General features: G+C 43.9%; 1 protein-coding gene across 1 annotated transcript in view; it reads left to right on the top strand.

Annotated features, from left to right (window-relative positions):
• The first annotated feature begins 1,962 nt into the window (after positions 1–1,962).
• Positions 1,963–20,724, top strand: part of TSPAN17 (tetraspanin 17) — a 39,802-nt gene continuing 21,040 nt past the window's right edge. Inside the window, exon 1 of the mRNA XM_072146249.1 lies at positions 1,963–2,278. Coding sequence (XP_072002350.1) covers positions 2,180–2,278 — 99 coding nt within the window. The 5' untranslated portion in view covers positions 1,963–2,179. The remainder of the gene's footprint in view (positions 2,279–20,724) is intronic.

Here is a 20,724-nt window from a genome sequence, read left to right as displayed (position 1 = left end):
AGCAGGCGTAATGTGATGTCATCCTCCCTGCCGACCTCAGTACTAGGCACATTGGGGAGAGCTGCTGCAGGAGACGATGAAAGGCAAGGTCCTAGTGGTTTTATATAATTTTTTTTAATTTGCAGTAACAAGAAGGGGAGGAGGTCACAGTATGAAGGAGATCTGCTAGAGGACCACAGTATCAGGCAGGCTTTGAATATGAAAGGGAGGCACTGATAGTATAATTCCCCTATGTTGGGGTGCAGTTAGGGGAAGGGCAAAAGGCATGGTTTAAAAATGTGACCCTCTTTTGTTGCTACCAAAGTGATATGTGAAATCTAGTGATGGGAATTCTGGCTCCTTAGGCTCCGCTCACTAAGAAGAGCCGGCTCTTCTGGTTCTTGAACGGCTCCCTATTACCGTATATACTCGTGTATAAGCTGAGGTTTTTCAGCACAAAAAATGTGCTGAAAAACGTCTCCTCGGCTTATACACGAGTCAAAAAATAATTAAAAATGGACTAAAATAAACTTATTTACTCGCCCTCCGGTGGCCCCGATGCACAGCGCTGCTCCCCCGATGTCATCGCGGCTCCTCTTCTGGCTTCCCGACTCCTCTTCTTGCTTCTGTGCCGTCTTCTGTCTTAACATCGCGTTGGGCGCCGCCATTGTTCTTCTCCCGTGCGGCGCCTAGTATGACGTCAGCAGCGGCGCGTCATACTAGGCGCTGCACGGGAGAGAACCGTTGTGGCACCCAACGCGATGTTAAAGAAGACAGAAGACGGCGCAGAAGCCAGAAGAGGAGCCGCAATGACATCGGGGGAGCAGCGCTGCGCATCGGGGCCACCGGAGGGTGAGTAAATAAGTTTATTTATTTATTTTTTTATTCTGGGCTGACTGTATACTACTGGGGGGACGCTGTATACTACTGGGGGGGGGCAAACTGGGGTGGTTGTATATTATAGGGGGCTGGCTGGCTATATACTTGGCTGAGTCTGTGACTAATGCATTTCCCACCCTCGGCTTATACTCGAGTCAATAGGTTTTACCAGTTTTTGGTGCTAAAATTAGGGGTCTCGGCTTATACGCGGGTCAGCTTATACTTGAGTATATACGGTATATGTGTGTGTGTGTGTGTGTGTATGTATGTATGTATATGTGTATATATATATATATATATATATATATATTAGAAAGCAGCAGGCCAGTACGTCACCCCCACCCCACTTTCAACCTGATTTTATTGGGTTAAAGGGGGCGTGGTGAACAGTTTAGGGATGCGTTTAGTGAGCCATCGGCTCACGTCGTTCATGGGAATGAGCCAGCTCATTTGTGAACGACCAATCACTAGTGCACTCTTTAATGTACTGACCACAGGGACCGTGATGCTGGATGCATAAAGTCTCTGCTTCCCCCTAAAGTGTGTAGTGTGATCTTTAGTTCAGCACTACTTTTTTTAGAGATGAAGCAGGGGCTCTCTGCCTCAATTATCACTATTGGGCAAGGAACCCCCATGTCTGACTTGGGGGTGGGGGGTTCACAGACTCAATAAACCAGACCATTTCATCAGGCTGCGGTGGAAGTACTGCGGATCCCATTTATCCATGTAGTAGTAATTGATGAAGTTTGTGGGACTGGACCAGTCATCTGCGGGATACTTGCTGGTATGGAATTCCTAGCCTGAGAATTTCTGTGGGGTCTAATACAGGTGCGAACATATCTTATTAGTCCTAACCTTGAGGCAGGAACAAAGACGCATTACATGACTGACAGAACTGGGGGCTTTCACACATTCAGTTTTTCTAATGCAGTTTTTGAAACCAAAAGCGGGAGTGGATGATAATGGGTGAGAATTTTATTATTTTTAAACTCCACTCCTAGTTGGGACATCAAAAATTGCATCTGAACGCCCTTAGACAGTGAGAGACTGGCGGGTGTGACGAGGTCCTGTAAGGCCATGTTAGTGGCACAGGGTGGCGCTGCTGAGCACTGGCGGGCTCCGCCTCTGTGTGGGAGGAGCTGCGGGATGACTGCATCCAGCAGGACGAGGCAGTAGAGGCAGACATGGACATCCCGTGCCCGGGACTCCAGGAAGCGGCGGAACAATAGCCTCCAGCCCGAGCCTCCCGATGCTCGCGTGTGCCCGCAGGCCGCTCCTCCGCCTTCCCCGCGTGTCCGTGACTCTCCGTGCGTGATCCCGCATGGCACAAGCCATGTCTGGCAAACACCAGCATTTCAAAGGACCCGAAGTCAGCTGCTGCGTCAAGTATTTCTTGTTCGGCTTCAACATCGTGTTCTGGGTGAGTTTCCCGGCGCGGGCCGGCGGGGTGATGTGTGCAGAGCGCCGGCCTGGCGCCCCATTGTTACCCGCCGCTGGCCGGCACCGCTGGGGTTAAGCAGGATGGCTGCTGCTGCTGTGGGTGGCAATGTTTTCCTTTCCCTGCCGTAAATGGATGCAGCCCAGTGCTGTGCCAGGCAGTGACAGAGACCCCCGGTGTGCGCCCTCCCCTGTCTGTGCATTGTTTATTGTCCGCCTCTTCTCCATGGCTGCTGCCCCCCTCTGGGAAGCCGCCTATTCCCCGCAATCAGTTTGAGGGCTTATTACTAAATGCTGATCCATAGGTTTCACAAATGGAGTCTACTTCAGGGGGTACCAGACAAGTGCCCGGTGGTATATGTGTGCCATAGTCATAGTGCCCTGTGTCACATTATTGACAATGGTGTATGTTTAGGTTTTGGAAATGACATCCTGCATATGATACCTCCAGGATTGCAAGAAGAAAGCGGATCAGTAGCCCGCTGTACCAGGCATCGCCATTCTCTGCCTATTTAGTACTATAAAGAGGATGTTATTGTTACATGTGACAGAGGGCATGCTCCTGATATAGGGCATTGCCATGTGACCTCCTAAGAAGGGGCCAAAATGTGTATGTGGTGCCCCTGGCCTTCTGGATATACAGGCGACTGCAGTGTCACCTCCTGCAAGTTATCAGCACTGAGTACAGATAGGAGTGCACCTAGGTGTCATACCCAAATCATACACATCATTACATTACCTGTCACACGTGCTGTGCCCACTATCATGGGGACACCTCTACACAAAGGAAAGTATACTGACACTTCTTATTCTTGGCTGTCTCATTGCCTGAAAACATCTGATTGGGACCAGAGGGGGGCGCTCCAATGAGATGTTACAGGATAGTTTCTATTAAAGTTGTATGATAACATCCTATAGGTCGGCACTGTTCAGCCATTGTAGCATCCTTTCATACTCGGGAATGTACAGACCAGTGATATCTACACCATGGTTCTAGGGCTGATTGTAAACTACAGCTTGCAGTGTGTTATCAGGGCATAATGGGAGTTGTAGTACTACAGTGTACACAGCGCTGACACTTCTATAATTTCATGAGATCTTTACAAACACAGGAGTATAGAGGGTAGAACGGTCTGTATTCCTACAGGTAATGCTGCATTTTAGTATAATGAATGATTGGGTGGCAGAATGAAGTATTCAGCCTGGCATTAAAGGTAACCTGCAGATTTATTACATAGTCTGGCAAATAGCATAGAAAATCTACCTGTAAGGCAGCACAAACACTTTGCTGCTATATCATTTGCTGTGCGTATAAATGGATAATGGAAATTCACTGCAGTTGGACATTGTTTCCACCAACCAAACAATAATTTTGGGTGACTTTCATAAATTGCTAATTTTTTCCCCCCACATGTTTGATATTACAAACGGGCAGTTACAGCATTTGTGACATCTGGTATTGTCTCTGTGTACGTGTGAGTGCCCCCTGCCTGGGCAGAGGTTTGGACCAGGCTTCTAGATTTGGAATTGGTTCCTGTATTGAAGGCTCAACATTGTCCATAAACGTTAGTGAGGAACAACAACCATTACCTTTTGGTCGTGACCATTAGGTACTTTGAAAACAATGGAAGGCAGATTTAACCCATTGGAGCCTACAGGACACTACAACTTTTTGCCATTTTATTTTATGTCCGGTTCTAAAAGCTGTTACTACCGTATTTTATTTTTCCATGTCTGCTGCTGGTTGAGAGGCCTGTTTTTTTTTTTTTTTTTTTTTTTGTAGAAAGAGTTGTACTTGTGAATTATATGAGCTTTCCTGAGTGTATTAAAATTTTTTTGTATGCCATGTATAACATGCTACCCTTTATTGTGCCTGTCAGCCTGATAATTGATAATACCCAATTTATTTATTTTGCTAGTTTTCTTTTTTCATCCTAAAGTCCACTGATGTGATAGCTGAGGAATTGCAGTGTATTATGGCTACTATACTACCTCTTGCCTCTGGTGCTGTCTATTGTTTAACTTTGGTAGCCCTGGGAGCCGTCACTGTGCGCAGACTGTGCCAGCAAGAGAGCCCTAGGTATCAGGGCCCCCAAAGCTGCTGGCAGGAGGGTTCCCCCAGGCATCGTCAGTTGCCCACAGAGTAGATGAATTCCCCTGTGGAGGGCCAGGTACAGCCCTTGATGGTGGCGCAGACAGTGCCAGAGAGGGAGCATGCAGTGTCTGGAGTCCTGGGGATGCAGACAGTAAGATTCCCACGGCCTCACCTTCCATGGTGACTGAAGCAGACATCTTGCCATCTCAAGGCATGTGACCCGACTTCCGAACCTTGGTAAGCAGAGGCCTATGCTCTGGTAGCCGAAACGGGTAAAAGAGGGTCAGCGACATCAGAGGGAATCCATATTCTTCCAGGAAAGCTGACAGGGACTGATCCAGTATACGTGGCAAGTCCATGCAGTCCACCAACATGTCTGGTCTCTGGGGGGAGGTCATAGTTACTACTAGTCAAGTGAGGTGGAGGGTCTTGGGACGTCTGTAGAAAGATTATTCGGGTCCTTTCTCTTCTTGGCTCCCGTTAGAAGCTGATTTCAAGTGCTGAACGGAGGGTTGGAGTAGTAAAATCCCCGTTCTGCTGGTCTCCTGATTCTTGCACTCCAGCAGCTGCATCCCCATTATGCATTTTGTATATAATTTCCATTATTGTAGTGATGTAACAAAAACTACTATAGACTGCAGGGTCTATGAGAGTGGCCGTTGGGGACTGACCGATAGTGATAACCCTGTCATGTCATGGTTCACTAGTAAAAATGATGGGGTGTTCAGCCTTTGATCCTTGTTCCTGATAAACACTGGTTAACTGATGTGAGTGAAGAAGTAAATCTCTGCGAGGATTTAATTGTAATGCTCCATCCCCCTCGCTTTGTCACTTGCTTCCATGGTAATGTCACCCCTGCTACCAGCAAGAATGTCAGTCCAGTCACTGCTTGCTTTCTGTATTTGGAAGGTGGTTTTACTACCTGCAATTCTTGGTCTCAGTATTTAAAAGAAATCTACTGATACAATCCAGCATGATAAATCAGGGACACTTACTCATAGATCCAAGCACAGTGACTATAGTAACCTTTGTTATCCATGGACACCAACATTTCCCCCCTAAAGAGATACAATACATGTAACATACTATTTTATAGTGTGTACTTTGCCTGTTGAATTTCTATTAGGCCCCTTAGAGCAAGTGTGATACCCCTGACTCGCACCAGGAGCTTGTCAGGACGTCTGACCCGATGCTGCACGTTTCGGCAAGCACATGATGCACACTTGTGCACAGTTTTGCTTCAAATGTTGCTTTAGATTCTTCCACTAGTTTACGCTAGAATATTCAAGGTTTAAAGAGAGTGTATTGTGAATTTTCTTTTTGACACTTTAAACCAGGTGGCAAAATGGATCACCTTCTTCGAATCTGTTTTTCATTTACTCATAGGTTTGTGTTATGGCTTTCACATGGATGTTGTGGGGACAGACATACGTCCCGGTAGACTCCAATGACGTTGTTTCTCGCTATGGAGAGGGGTGAGCAGTGCTATTTGCAGGCTATGGCTGGATGAGCTCAAGTATCAGCAGTTTGTGATATACGTTACAGCAGAATCACAGCGATCACCTGGAGCCGACTCATTGGAGAGTTTTTTAAGGATGTACTGGAGGTATAGAAAAGCTATGACCTCATCTATTGTCAGTAGTGAAGGCACATGATTCTCTTCTATCGTGATCCTGTCTGTGAGAACTTACCTCAACTATTGGCCTGGGATGTAAAAGGGCAAGGTTGTTAGGAGACAATGTAGAATTTACCGTATTTATGTTTGTACCTCGTATCTCAGGATATTTTACTTGTTGTGATATGAAATTGTTTTCAAAAATAAATGTTACCATCCATAATATAATGTATCACTTTTTGTTGTTATATATACAGAAACAGTAGAAATGGAGGTTAGTATAGCAGAGTAGTTCCAAAATATACCAGGATATCAAAATATTTAATCTTTCAATAACTTATTATGCAGGTAATGGGGACCAAGCCCCTTCCCCCATTATTAACAATTCATGACAGTTAAATCAGTTAAAAAAACAATAACCTTTTGCCTACAACTTTTTAACTTTGTGTTAATAAATCATATCAATGTATCTATTGTGTCCTTCCTGTAGTGATCTTTGTATCAGGTGGGGTCATGTTACTTCTTAGGGATGAGCAACCTCCTCTCTTTCAAATGAATGTGGGCGGGGGGCACATTCGAGGTGTTTTCTAACACAGATTTTTCGGCATTTAAGAAAGTTACGTGAACTGGCCATAAGACGTGTTAATCTTCCAGCTTACATTATATGTCTGCAAGGGTGAGACCAGCTTGTGTGTTATGGCTTGTTGGACTTCCTATTCCAAAGTCATGTCTATAGGGCTAGGTCCTTCTGAAATATCTGCCCTTTCAGACAATGGAACATCTGTAAGGTTACAGATAAGATGGATTCCAGATCATCCAGAAAGTTTTTAATGGATTCAGGATTTGACTCTATGGGACATTTTGAGGTGCGTCCCATACCTAGTATATGAAAACATGTCTATGGACCTCCCTGTGTATACAAGAAATGTCTAAAATGTTGTTGTAGGCTTTGATAGCAATAGTATTCTTCCCTGAATGAATGAGCTGAACTATTGTTACTTCACAATAATATCACTTCCACAATATAAGGTGCTGATCTCTTCTTTCTGACCTATACTACTGCTGCTAATCTTTTCAACAGCCCCCAGTAGTATACGGCCGGCCAGCCAGCCCGCATAAAAAAATATTAAAATTACGTACTCCCCTTCTGGCGTCCCTGATGCTCGTCGCGGGTCCTCTTGTCATCTTTCCGCTGCAACAGCAACATACTATGATGCGGCCACCGGTAATGTCATAGTATGTGCCGGCCGGCAGATAACATGGACGCGTCTCTGCCGGCTGTTACAGCGGAAGAAAACCTACTAAGGGTACATTCACACGCGGTATGCCCGCCGTACGGGCATACCGCCGTGTGCTGGAGGTGAGGAGGAGGTGACCCTTCCTCCCTCCATAGGAAATAGCGGCACACGGCCGCACATCCGCCGAAAGATAGAGCTTGCTCTATCTTTTTGCGGTGTGCGGCCCAGATCGGTGCCACACATGTGTGGCATCGGATCCCCGCCGTGCCGCTGTTGCCGTCTATGGGGTCGTACATGCGGCCGCATGTACAGCCCTGCAGACGGCAGTGTGAATGAGCCCTAAGAGCATCGGGGGCACCAGAAGGTGAGAATGTAAGTTTTTTTTTTTTTTTTAATTGACTCGTGTATTTTTTTCAGCAGTTTTTTTTGTGCTGAAAAACTCGGCTTATACACAAGTATGTACCGTATGTTTTTATTTTCTTTCACCACCTTCACTCCATATTGTTTACCATTTTTGGTCAATTTGACTGTGCAAGGTCTTATTTTTTGTGAAAAGCCCTCTAGATTTTATTTGTACACACTTGGGGTTCATAAAGTTAATTGAATGTGTTTAATATAATTTTTTTATTTGATGGATGATTCCGTTTTGCCTGAACTGTAAAAATCAAAGTCCTATTCCTGCCTATGTATTTCCACAAGAACAGCACAGTGATCATTGTAAGTAGCTGACAAACTTTATTCAAAGATGCAGCGTGATCGAAACGTGGTCACGCTATAGGTTGTTTTTCTCAGGAATGCGCTTTTTCCAGCTTTTGGCGTCATCCAGCTGGATTATATATCCGCTATCAGGTGGATGTCGCCAGGGCATCAACTATGAATCACCAAGGCCGCCTGTCACTGTTAGTGTACATTAAAGGGATGTACATATATAAACTTAGTTAGAGTGAAAAACCATGTGAACTTTTAGTCGTAAGGTGTGACAGAAGAGACAAACAAATAAGGTTACCAATATACTACCTCATGCAGGATGACATTATGGCACATGGTGTTCGGCTGCAGATATTACTTTAGGTACAGGATGAGACGATCCATTTTACATGAATGTTCTCATGTTTTTCCCACGAGTTGTATATGCGTACATGTTCACCAACAGTCACAGATAGCCATTGTTTATTGTTCCCCTGATGAAATCCATGCAGGAACGGGTATGTAACCTGTGCGTCCAGGTTGGTTGATGTCAAAGGCTTGAGAAAGCACATTCCTGCGCAAAACTGCCCATCGTGCCTTGTACCCTAACGTGTCATGTAATGCTGTGTTTAACTTCGCAGTGAGTATTGTGGCGTTCCTCTGGACATACACAATGCTGCTTGCCTCACTGACAATGGATCTGTTGTTTGTGGCCCGGGTAAGGTTATTCTGTAGGGGTTTTCTATGCAGCAGTCACCTCATTTACATCACAGACAATATGATCTCTACATAGACTATGTCTAGAAAAGTCTCTGCAGACCTCAGTGAGTTGACTCCATGCTACTGCTGCCTATAACTGAATGCTGGTAATATGGTTTAGGAAAGATGGCCGCCCCCATAATCATAGACAGCAAATAGGAGAAAAAAGTCTACGATCAGAAAATAAACATAAAATATCTGTTTCTTAAAATCAGTCAAAATGATTTAGGCAATCGTATTGTGTTACGCTTACAGATGACCAGCGGGGGGTGTGTGCCAGTATATCTGGTTAGTTTTTTTTTTGTAAAGTAACTGGCTATTTTCCTTTTAAAATGTTCCGTCATGGCCATGAAAGTGTCTTTGTCTACACCTTTGATGAGTTTAGTGCTAATCTTTCTTTTGTTTCACTTTTCTGTCGGAATGTGAACCGTTTTTGTCAGTTGTAGAAGAGAAAATGTAGACATTTAAAAAAATAAAACTTATCCAGACAAAACTAAAAAAGCCAATTGGACCTCATAAACATAAACAAACATAAATACGCGGCTTAAACTAAAACAATCTATTGAGATGTACTTGGCATACGTTACCCCCAACTATCGGCATGGAAGCTGCACGTCAATGATTCATACACAGATCATAAAGTCGTCTTTTTCCATGGCTTTGCACCTTTTGGTTTCCTCTCCTGTTTTTCCTGCTTTTGTTCAGTAGAGCGATTGGACTCAGAGAGTTCATCCTGACTGCTGTACACAGGATGCCTGTCACCAGAAAAACAGCGGGAGCTCTTTATTATGGAATTAGTACTTGTTGTGTGACCTTATTGGACTACAGATACCTCAGGGAGACGGTGTTTTCTGTTGCCGAATTTAAATGGAACCTGTTGCCACTGGTTTTACAAATACAGCTTTTTAGTTGGCCAATAAAACTAAGGACTCCTCTTTTTAACCACTGGCTAACATGGTAAAAATAATATTTTAGCTTTACTATGCTATGAGTACAGGATAAAACTCAACTAAATCCTAAAACGAGTTCTACTCCTACCTTAAAGGGGTTGGCCACTGGAAATTTCTTCCATTAGACCTGTCTCTGCATGTGTATGTACCTGTGTTTGTGCTTCCTGTGACTACTTCAGACTTTCCCTGTTCTCCCCATGCTGCCCTCTACATATATCGAAAACTTCCTGTTTCTCACTCGTCTAACGGCAGCCTCCAGTGTGTGGTTTCTTTTCTCTCAGTCCTTCTCGCTGACAGACACAGGGAGGTGGGAGAAGGATAAGTCAGAACTCTCCTGCTATGGGTCCCTCCTATTTATCAGTGCAAAACAACGTAAACAAAGATCCTACATAGTGCGCAGAGTCTGCACACAGCAAGAAAGTAAGCATCAGGCAGGATGAATCAATTGGTGATCATTCAGGGAATATTATTAAGGCAGTAAGGGCACACGGTCAGTTTATGTTAAATAGTGGCCAACCCCTTTTAACTCTGGTACAAGGTAGTATGTAACTCCTGAAGGTTATTGCATCAATATTGATATTATTATTTAATAAAGATATTACTTATTCACCGCTATATAAGAAGATGGTGGTTAAATATATATACCCGAGTATAAGCCTAGTTTTTCAGCTCAAAAAAATGTGCTGAAAACCCAAACTCAGTTTATACTCGAGTAAAAAAAATACAGGTTTTACCAGCTTTTTGTGGTAAAATTAGGGGCCTCGGCTTATACTCGAGTATATACTGTATATTACATCTCTATAAGACTACATTCACACTACCCTATGGGGGATGTATATACGGCCGGCGTATATATGTCCCCCATAGACAGCAATGGGGACACGGCACCGTACCATTCCATAGCCGGGAGAAAGATAGGACATGTCCTATCTTTCCCTGTAATACACCGCCGTGCCCCATGTTTCTCTATGGAGAGGGGCGTGGGTGATTCGCTCATCCCCTCCTCTGACGTGTGCCAGCCTTGCTACGGTACAGAGGGCACACATTAGAGTGAATTTAGCCTAAGATGGTTTTTATGCTGTGCTATACAATCTGCTGTCATCATCGTAGGTACTTTACACAGTAAATATGATACAAGGCTTTGCAGTGCGCAGTACTCTACATCTCACCATAGGAACATAAAAAGGTAGATGTATAATAACGTATGACTGATCATTGGGAATCCTCTGACTTTTTACCACATTCACAGATTTCAGTAGATCAGGTTTTACAAAGTGTGAAAAAAACTTGTATTCAGGAAAAATTCAGGACCCTTAACCAGAATGCTGGACCTGCTAGTCCTGGTTGTGAGCAAAACATTTCTAAAATCTCTAAATGATTAACCTGTCTAGTGGTCGGGTCAGTTTTCTCCTTTTTTCCCAAAGAATATTGTGTGTGGTGCTATGTTGAAAAGCAATGTATATAAAGTAATATTCCCTTAGGGCATTCCGTCACCTCTCCAATAAAACCAAGCACTGTATAATATCATTATAGCCTTGAGCAAAGCTTCCCATAAACATTCCTTTAGATGAAGCTCCTGATGTGGCCGCGGTCTCTATGGATACTCTGTTCTGTTCTGTAAAGTACCTGCAATTTTCTACCAATGGTAAAATGAATGTTTTGTATATTTAGGGTGTGGATTGCACTTATTATGTTAAAATGGAGGTTTATGTGTGATGCAACGGGGTTTCCCTTTATAGGGTTAAAGCAGTGTTTTCCTATAGTGAGCTGTAATGCAAAGTTTACTATTTTCTCGTGTTTTACTCATTCCTCAAAGAAAAACTGGCTTCAAACATTTAGTCACGCTCAAGAAATCTAATAAATACAGTGACTTGACTTGCTGCAGACTTCCCCTTTAAGGCTGTGATCACAGCCTTTGCATTTCTAAGGCCGCGGTCACACGTACCGCTAGGCGTCCGTTCATAATGCGACGCTAGCGTTCATAATGCGACACTTCTCGGCCCGTTTCCAGGGAAACGCATGCGATTGATAAGACAATCGCATGCGTTTTCCTGGAAACGCATGTGCGTTCGGGCCGAGGACCGCCCCCTGTGCGTTAGCGTTGCGTTATGAACGGACGCCTAGCGGTACATGTGACCGCGGCCTAAAGCTGAAACGCAATACAGCAGCTGAGGAGAGGAGATTGGACTAATTGCATTACTGTTAACATTTGTGTTTACCAAACACAATGGGAGAGATTTATAAAAATTGTCTTGGAGTAGAACTGTTCTAGTTTCCCATGGCATCCAATCCGATCTCAGCTTTCCTTTTTCCCCCACAGCAGTTTATAAAATGAAAGCTGAGCTCTGATTGGTTTCCATGGGCAACTAGAACAGTTCTGCTCTCAGACACTTCTGATAAATCTCTCCCAATGTCACCGTGTTGCTAACAAATGTCTTTGTCACGTTCATACATGTGTTTTGTAAATAATGTCATTGGTTAAATCTCTCCTCAGCTGTTTATATTATATTTATATTTTATGGGAGAGAAGATTACTCTATGAAATCTGGGGCAAAAAAGTGTCCTATGTAATATATGAGGCCAGTGCTTTAATCGCCTACAGCTTATTACATCCCTGGTTGCTGGATGGGGTAGGGGTGTGCACTCCTATGATCCCGGCCACCCGGCTTTGGCCAGCTACTAGGTGAGGCTGTGCAGTCCATATGGGTCGATATAGACCGACGCTTCCATGATCCCAGCCACCCAACAGTGGCCGACCAGGAACCCTAGACCACAAGCAGTCCCCAAGAGCCAGCAGTTTTTGAGAATAACTTGCTCTGGGAAAAAGGGAATAACAAATTTAACAAAAAACCTATAATATTTGATCAAATTTACCGAAGTCAGTCTCTCCAGTTGTATTGAAACCTTTCAGATAAGGTGTTAAGTCTTCAGCTACATACAGAAATATTATGATTAAAAATGTCACATTATATGAAAACATTAAAATGTTATGAAACTGATTACATCACCCTATACAAGAAATGAATATGTATTCGTGCTGCAGGCTGCAGAGGATCCTGACGGGCTCCCTCCTTACAGGCGCTGCAGCATATCATTTCATATGGAGGACAGGGAGACGCGTTATGGGGACAGCAGTGCACCTGCTTTTTTCTGTCGGGTCTCTTGGTTTATATGAAGTCGCTGATGTGCAGGGCAGTGATACTGGGAGCCGTCTCCAGGACGCTTTTCCCTGTTCCTGCTATGTTTCCCTGAATGTGCAGATTTTTTCAGAGTTTAGCATGCAGGTACAAGGCCAATGTTTTTAGCCCTTTGCTATTGTTGATTTAGTGGCTAGCAAATAGACAGATTTTATTACTAAATATACATGGTTTCCTTTGGATCCTGGTGTGACTGCCGGATCCGTGCAGTCTATTCTACTGTCACATTGATGACATGCAGGCCCCAAACAACAAACAGACCTGGTAAGATGTAATACTTGATTCTCCACAGGTAAAATGTGGCCACAGAACATGGAATGGTGTGTACTGTGATCCGCTCACCGTTATCAATCACTTCTCTATCTTCACATAGCTCTGTAACATAACCGCATGGTGAAATAGCTGCTGCAGGCTCTTGGATCTGTTTCCCACTTCTCATCACTCTTTTCTTCTCAGCACACCTGTATTATCTTCTATGGAATTTCTTTCCTGAGGCCTCCCTTCATGTCATATGTGCTGGGAAAGGCCCTGTTCAGATCACCTCCTGTCCCTAAACCTGACATATGGCAGGTTCATCTACAAAGGGGGATTGAATGCTGCATAACATTGACCTTTTGGCTGTTTTTCGTTTGGATATTCACGTGCAAGCTACATTCCCTTAGACTAGTGGTTCTCAACCTGTGGGTCAGGACCCCAGTGGGGGTCGACCGACCAAAACCGGGGGTCGCCTAAAGCCATCGGAGCCGAAATTTTACTGTGATTTTACTGCGAGTTGCATGGTTTGGGGTCACCAAAGCATGAGGAACTGTATTGCGGGGTCACAGCATTAGAAAGGTTGAGAACTACTGCCTTAGACTCTCCTAGGATGTTGTTTTTACATTGCCATATAAACCCTCTATGATGTGCATGATCTAGGGCAGTGGTGGCGAACCTATGGCACGGGTGCCAGAGGCGGCACCCAGAGCACTTTCTGTGGGCACCCAGGCCATCCAGTTCCAAGCAACTTAAAAGCTGCTTTCATATATTAAAGTGATACTTACTTTGCTACTTGGGACAGTAGGAAGAGGGAGAATGAGTAAACAGGGCCATATTGTCTTTGGAGGACCTTCTCTGTGCACGGAGGGACACAGAAAAGAAGCTATAATTATGCAAATTTTGCATTTTTTCCTACTGTGCTGCTGTCCTCAGGAGGCCAGTATGATTGAAAGTTGTTAAAGAACAGGGAGCAATAAGTTACTGCTTTAATTTGGTTGGCACCTCATGATAAATAAGTGGGGTTTTGGGTTGCAGTTTGGGCACTCGGTCGCTAAAAGGTTCGCCACCACTGATCTAGGGGGCCGCTGGCACTAGTTTATTGTGTTTGCTATCTATGTTATTCCAAGTGAGTAGCCTGGGCTGAGCATTTAGGAAGTGTAGAAACCAGCAGGTGTTTGGCAGGACTGTAGTATGTACACAGTAATTTCATGTTCTGTTCCGAGATGAGGTTAGTTTCCTGTGTCCTTTATTAAAGTAACAGCCTGTGCGCTGGATTAGTACATTGTGTAATGTGGGACCAATGCACGTAATACACAGGGAAAAGTGATGCATGGAGTCACCCTGGGTGATGGCTTTTACCTCATAAAATTTACAAATATTGGAGGAGACAAACTAAGAAAAATTAGTCACAATTCTATAGTAATTTGTGATCAGAAAGTGTTTAGCACTCTTTACACCGCATTGTTCTATGGACACTTGACTGATTAGAAAGTGTGTGTGGCCGTGGCCTGCTGTCCACCAGTAAGTTTTGTCCTGACCAGAGGTCACACTAACATTTTCAGAGTAAAAATACTCCTCAAAAATGGTTAGAAGAGTATTTTTAGCTGGGGTGGAGAATGACCTTTTCAGTGACGCAAATAGCTCCCGTCGGTATATATACTGTTAATAGACTGTATTTTATGCAGCAAAATCATTATTGCCTGTATTTTCTATGCTAAAATAGCAAATTGAGACCGTTGTAGTAACTTTACATCCTGCACTAAACAAGGGGTGCACAACTTTTTTTTTTTTTTTTTTTTTTTTTTTCAGTAGGTTTAAAGCTAGTCTCGACCTTAAAGGGGACCTGTCACCACTTTTGGCCAAAATTTCCCCATGGGCAGGTTCCCCATAGAATCCTTATAGCACAAGGGCACCCTTGATTCAGTATAAAAAAAATCCTGCTGCATGATTCATATAATTAACTTTGTTTTCCTACCTGGTAACCAGTCAGGGAATCTAGCGAGTGGAAGTGGGCACGCCTTAATGGGCGAGTCTACATGGTCCTCTTCTTCAGCATAACCACAGTTCCCTTCTATGTCGGTTGGCCAAATTTTGGCAGTAGCCTTGACAGCCGTGCCTCCACAGTGATCGTCAGAGCGGGTCCGCGTCCTCTGGCTGCTCACTGCACATGCGCGGCTTCCTGCTTAGCAACACTACATTTATTCATTTTCCAGCAGACACTTTATGGTGTAAGGGCTCTATGGGGAACCTGTCCATTTCCGAACTTTCTGCCAAAAGTGGTGAAAGATTCCCTTTAAACTGAGCCAGATTTGCCATTCCACCTTGGATACAATGATACATTTTTGAAGACTTATCAAGTTTTTTTAAACACTTGAGACGGCTGTAAACGAATGCTTATACTAGATTTCTAGCCAGATTTCTCCTCCAGCATCAGATGTGTGATGAACCTGTCTGATTGTGCCCCCTGCTTTCAGTGGCTCTGCTTGCCCTCTAATGTGTTGTATGTGGATGTAGCTCTCATCTGATGGTAAATACTGGAGGATAAAAAAATGGTCCTTAGTGCTTGGACATATGCGCTTGTGTATGGGCCAGAAAAACTGTTCCTGAACAAGAGCTGCAGGGCTGGCTCCAAGTTTCAGGAAGTTTTCATAAGTCAGGTGAGTCTTTCTTCTATAATATGTCAAATTATAATCTACTGTAGTTTATGCCTTCCAAAATCGTCTCATGGTGTTTTTACAACAAAGACACCCAGCCCATGTCCTCGCCTCACCCATGTGTTTAGATGTTTAGCCTCGGGAATGGTTCTTGAAGATGACACTGGTTTGATGTGGACAACCATGTACTATGTGTGATGTGTAACATGTAATATACATTAGACAGTGTGCACTGTTTGCACTAGACATTAAGCTGCTTTTTAGTTCTCTGCCAATGCCCTCTAAGGCGATGCCCTATAGCTGCTCTTTGAGTTTGGTTTAGAGGTGAACTCTGGCCTATGTGCTCTGTACACGGGGAGCTGTTGACTTATTTGCATTGGCTTTTCGCGCAGGATATGATCATCCAGTATTGTGATTCCCCCCCCCCCCTCACTTGTACAGTATATATTATCCATGTTCCATAGCATATTGGTGGCACAGAAAGTTTATTGGAATGAGGGTTCTATGAAAGCCTGTGTACAACATTCGGGCTGTATAAAAGATCCTTTTGACAGATTTGCTTTTATAAGATTATCCATTTTCTAGGAAAGCTGCTGTATAGATCTTTTCCCTCACTAGTGGTTTTTTTCTAAAGATTTACCTGTGCAATTTGGTTAGGGAGGCGGATTTCCATTGTATCCTTACAATGGAGGTCTACAAGGTATTCCACTGTTTCATACATTGGGATATGCCCTTAAGTCCTACTGAGATTTGCTGCTGCTGATGTTCCAGGTGTCTCCTGAGTAACTTTCCAGATGAGGTGGAGGCCATACAGTGACCTCCCTTCCTTCATGGCCTCACTCGCTGAGTGAACACTCTGCTAACCAGCAGGAAGCCGGATGATGCAGTGCAGACTGCTGCTCTCTTCTTCCAGTGCTTCCTGCTGACCGAGGCATAAAACCATTAGAAGACTATGGGTGTACTCCGGGGGCTTTCCTGGCATGGACGCTGAAAGTGGTGTATATTAATGGTACTTTATGTCAATATATGATATACAGGTACATTCACACTTACGTGCGCTCGAACCCCAGGGCGAGCACGCTGGTGAGGTGGAGAGATTAGCGCCTTACGGCTGAAGGTAGGACAGGCTCTATCTTTTTTTGCGGCAAATGTACTGAGAGCATAAGTTGTGCTCATTGTACAGCGACCAGCGCCAAAGGCGTCAGTGGGGTAGAATGTCGGGCCGCAAGTTTGTGTTCACACATTGGGGGAGATTTATCAAACAAAGACAGTAGTGACAAGTAGTGTGTCACTGACATAATTGGTTCAAAAAGACATGAAATGAATTTTATTAACATCCAACACTGAACACAGACATGGATATAAAATCAATTAAAATTGTACCAAAGTAACATACAATTATATACCATGTTATATGCACTATGATCGGTGCAAAAACAAAACACCTCCTGAATGGGTGACATCCACCCAGACCACCCCTAAACAATAAGGAAACATGTAAAAAGTGCAAGTGCCTCTGTCAAGGTGCCATAGAAGTAAGAGCCAAGTAAATTTATGCCTGCAAAGTAAATAAGGTAAAAAACCCTAAACTCAAGGGGGATTAAGGTAGTGGAGGCAAAACCCTAGTATACATTACAAATAACCTGGCAAGAAAACCAGTGAAGTAGCAGCATTCAAGCGGGGTGGTGGAATAGTCAGGAGGTGGAGGGCTCCCCACGCTTACGTCCCCAACTGGAGACTTCCTCAGGGGTAAAGAACACGCGTACCACTTTTTTTTGATTGTACATTGGGGGAGATTTATCACAAGTCTCTTAGAGCAGAACTGTTTTAGTTGTCCATGGCAACCAATCAGAGCTCAGCTTTCATTTTCCCACAGCTGTTCATAAACTGAAAGCTGAGCTCGGATTTGATTTCCATAGGCAACAGTTTTGCCTCAAACTCCTGATAAATCTCCCCTACTGTGTTTACACACTGGTAGGCGCTTCTCCTCATCACAGGTGCAGTTAGTCCTAAACGCTTGTGATCAGGAATGGGCAATATGTTTTGGAGGTAAACGGTGCCAAATTTGTGTTGTTTCTTCTTGGTTTGCAAGCATTTAGGACTAACTGTATGAGAAGTTATCCCTAATTCCTAAGGGCTATTGAACCACCACGTGTGAACGTGACCTAAGGCTTCTACTACTCATCAATGGTTTCCATCTGTGTGTGATCTGAATTCCATAGGGTCCAATGTATCTTGTTTTGTATTGTATCAATGTTTGCACCAAAAATGACAACTTTACTCAAGCTCACGTGGGTGCCTGAGAGTGGCGTAGTCAATGGCGTTCTACCCCCAGAGCTGGCGTACACTGTGATCTCTGGTGGACTGACCAAAAGAGATTTATTGTCAGAAAATAAATGGATGTTTGATGGTCAATCTTAAGCTATCGCCCCTTGGGAATACGGTTGATACAAGTTATACGTATGATACAAAAGCTGGGGGCGTCCTGTACACGTTGTCTACCAGGTGTAGCACACAGGCTTTCAGCTTACTGCCTGAGCGGCATGGGAGGACAATGGTTCCTATGGCAACCAGCTAAATCGCCGTGGGAAATCTCATCCTACAGCTCTAACTATCCCTAGTGTGAAACAGGGCCATATAGCTGTGTGCCTTCACCCCTCCTCCATCCCCTGTAACACCCCGCTGCACATACTGTGTGCCAGCCTCTTATTATGTACATGTCTGGGGTAGGAGGGGAGGACATTGACCCCAAGTAATAGTGCAGATGTACATGAGATCAGAGATGACAGCTGGAACAACAATCCACTCCCTGATACAGGAAATACAATGTTTAGACAAGCACATTGTCCTTACAGTGACCACAGCTTTTCCATCATTTACTACTCATATTTTTCATCCCTCGTCCACGATTTTCCTATTCAATTCTCTGGTTATGGATGGTTTTGCAGAGAGGGTGTCATGTTTGTCTAACGCCTTGGTGTGGCTTTTTGTCTTTCCACGTGGGCCTTTGGATAAATATTATCTAAATTACAGATAATCGGGAGGCTATAAAACAAATATGGACAAAAAAATATTTATTTTTAGAACTGAAAGATGTCGCTCTGGGTTTAGTAAAACATGTTCGCTTCTTCTCTCACCGCATTGCATTTGTTCCCCGGTCGTGCTTGGTATTACAACTCTTTCCCACTCAATGGAGATGAGCTGCAGTACCAGACATGACCATCAACAGGAGTGGTGCTGTACCTAGAAGAAAGCAGCAAGAACCAATCACTGAATCCCATAATGTAGACCCCTCACACTGTGAGTGTAGAGGAGAGGAGTGTCCTATTCACCCATAGTTGGCAAAATGTTGCACTGTGATGCCTGCCTGGCACCTATATTAAACCTATAAACATGACACGTAATATGTATCTCAAGGCTTTCTCAGCCGCCTTTGTCTAGCCTAATGTGGGTGAAGTTCAGACAAAAAGGCTTTTAGTTTGAGGTGTCTCCATAACAATTCCGGGTTTAGCTTTAATCTTTCTTTATCTAGCGACAAAATGAAACCTTACAGAGCAATAACCGGCTCAGATGGAACAATTGGAATAAGGGCTCTGCTCCAAAGAGCTTACAATCTTTGAGGATGGGTGACACTCCATATCGATGGCATGCACTCCGTTCATTTTCTGAGATTATCGTGCGTTTCATCAGATGCTAGAAATAATTTTCCAGTGGCATACCCCTAGGTTGGCACAGGAGCACGTTGTGTGGTTCAGTATTTTATAGTTTTTTATTTTATGGTCCTGCAAATGGTAGTATATTAATTTCTACATATTGGGGCTCCTTTCAGACCCATAGACCTTTTATGGCTCCCGGTGACGGTGAGGTGAGCACACGGTGTGTCACAGTCAGGCGGCCCTGCTGCAAAATATAGGACACTATATTTGACACTAATATAGGACACTATATTTTGCCTGCGTATGGATGGAGGAGGGGTGAAGAGCACTCCCTTTTTCTCCTCCCCGCCCTGTGCTCACCCGGGATCCGCTCCAGCACCTGACCGGCTGAATGTACCTTTATTACATGTAGATATTTTCCGGACAATTCATATACAGCCTAGGGTTCTGTATACCCACCTACTCCGCTATATAGTGATTAGTGCACATGCTGTATGTTGGCTTGTAGCATTACACCTAGAGTTTCACATATTTTAAAAAGGATTTGGTTTAGTTCAAATCTAAAACATCCCATTGCCCTGAAGCAAACAGAAAAGGTTCCAGTTCACTTTCGTTCTTGATAAATGTCAGATTTGTATTGAATCGATGAACCAAACAATAGATTTGGTCACCTTTAGTTGCGCCCCTGGCAGTCCTCCAGTATCTCGGCAGTACTACACTTACCATAATGTGCACTTTAGTAAATGTTTTTGGGATTCTCCCTTTCCTGGCTACATTTAGTGTCCCTGCTTGAACCCGGTCTGATGGAAATGGTACCGGGAATTCGTCTCATAGGAAACCTTTATAAAATTTCAACCCTTGCACAGAACTGGTGGTCTATAGCCTTGGTTAACCATTTATGTGCTGCACTGATAAGATCCCAACAATGTTTTCAGTGCTGGCTCTGTTTTCCTTGGGCATCTGTGTAAAAGGGAAAGCAAGATCCTGAGAATGTGATAGGGTTGTGGGAGTGAATTCTTTGTGCCTTGCTGAATACTGTTCTGTGTGAGAACTATGGCCTTTTGTTCCGTAAAGGTCGGGTTTTACCATGCTATTCATTATTCTCCAAATCAGCCGCCACTAACCTTTTCAAGTGCTCAGGAGGTATCATTGCAATTGTTAGGCTGAGAGCACATTGGGAATATGAGTACAAAAATATCTGTATAAAGTGTATATGTAATATGCAGGCTTGTGTATATCGTATACTTACAGGAAATTTACCATCAAAATCAAGCAGGGACATTACTAATGGATCCAGGCATCGTAACTGTTGTTGTTATATTT

This window comes from Engystomops pustulosus, chromosome 4 (genome assembly GCF_040894005.1).
Source record: "Engystomops pustulosus chromosome 4, aEngPut4.maternal, whole genome shotgun sequence".
NCBI lineage: Eukaryota > Metazoa > Chordata > Amphibia > Anura > Leptodactylidae > Engystomops > Engystomops pustulosus.
Note: the sequence above shows the minus strand (reverse complement) of the source record. Positions and strands in the feature narration are given on the sequence as shown.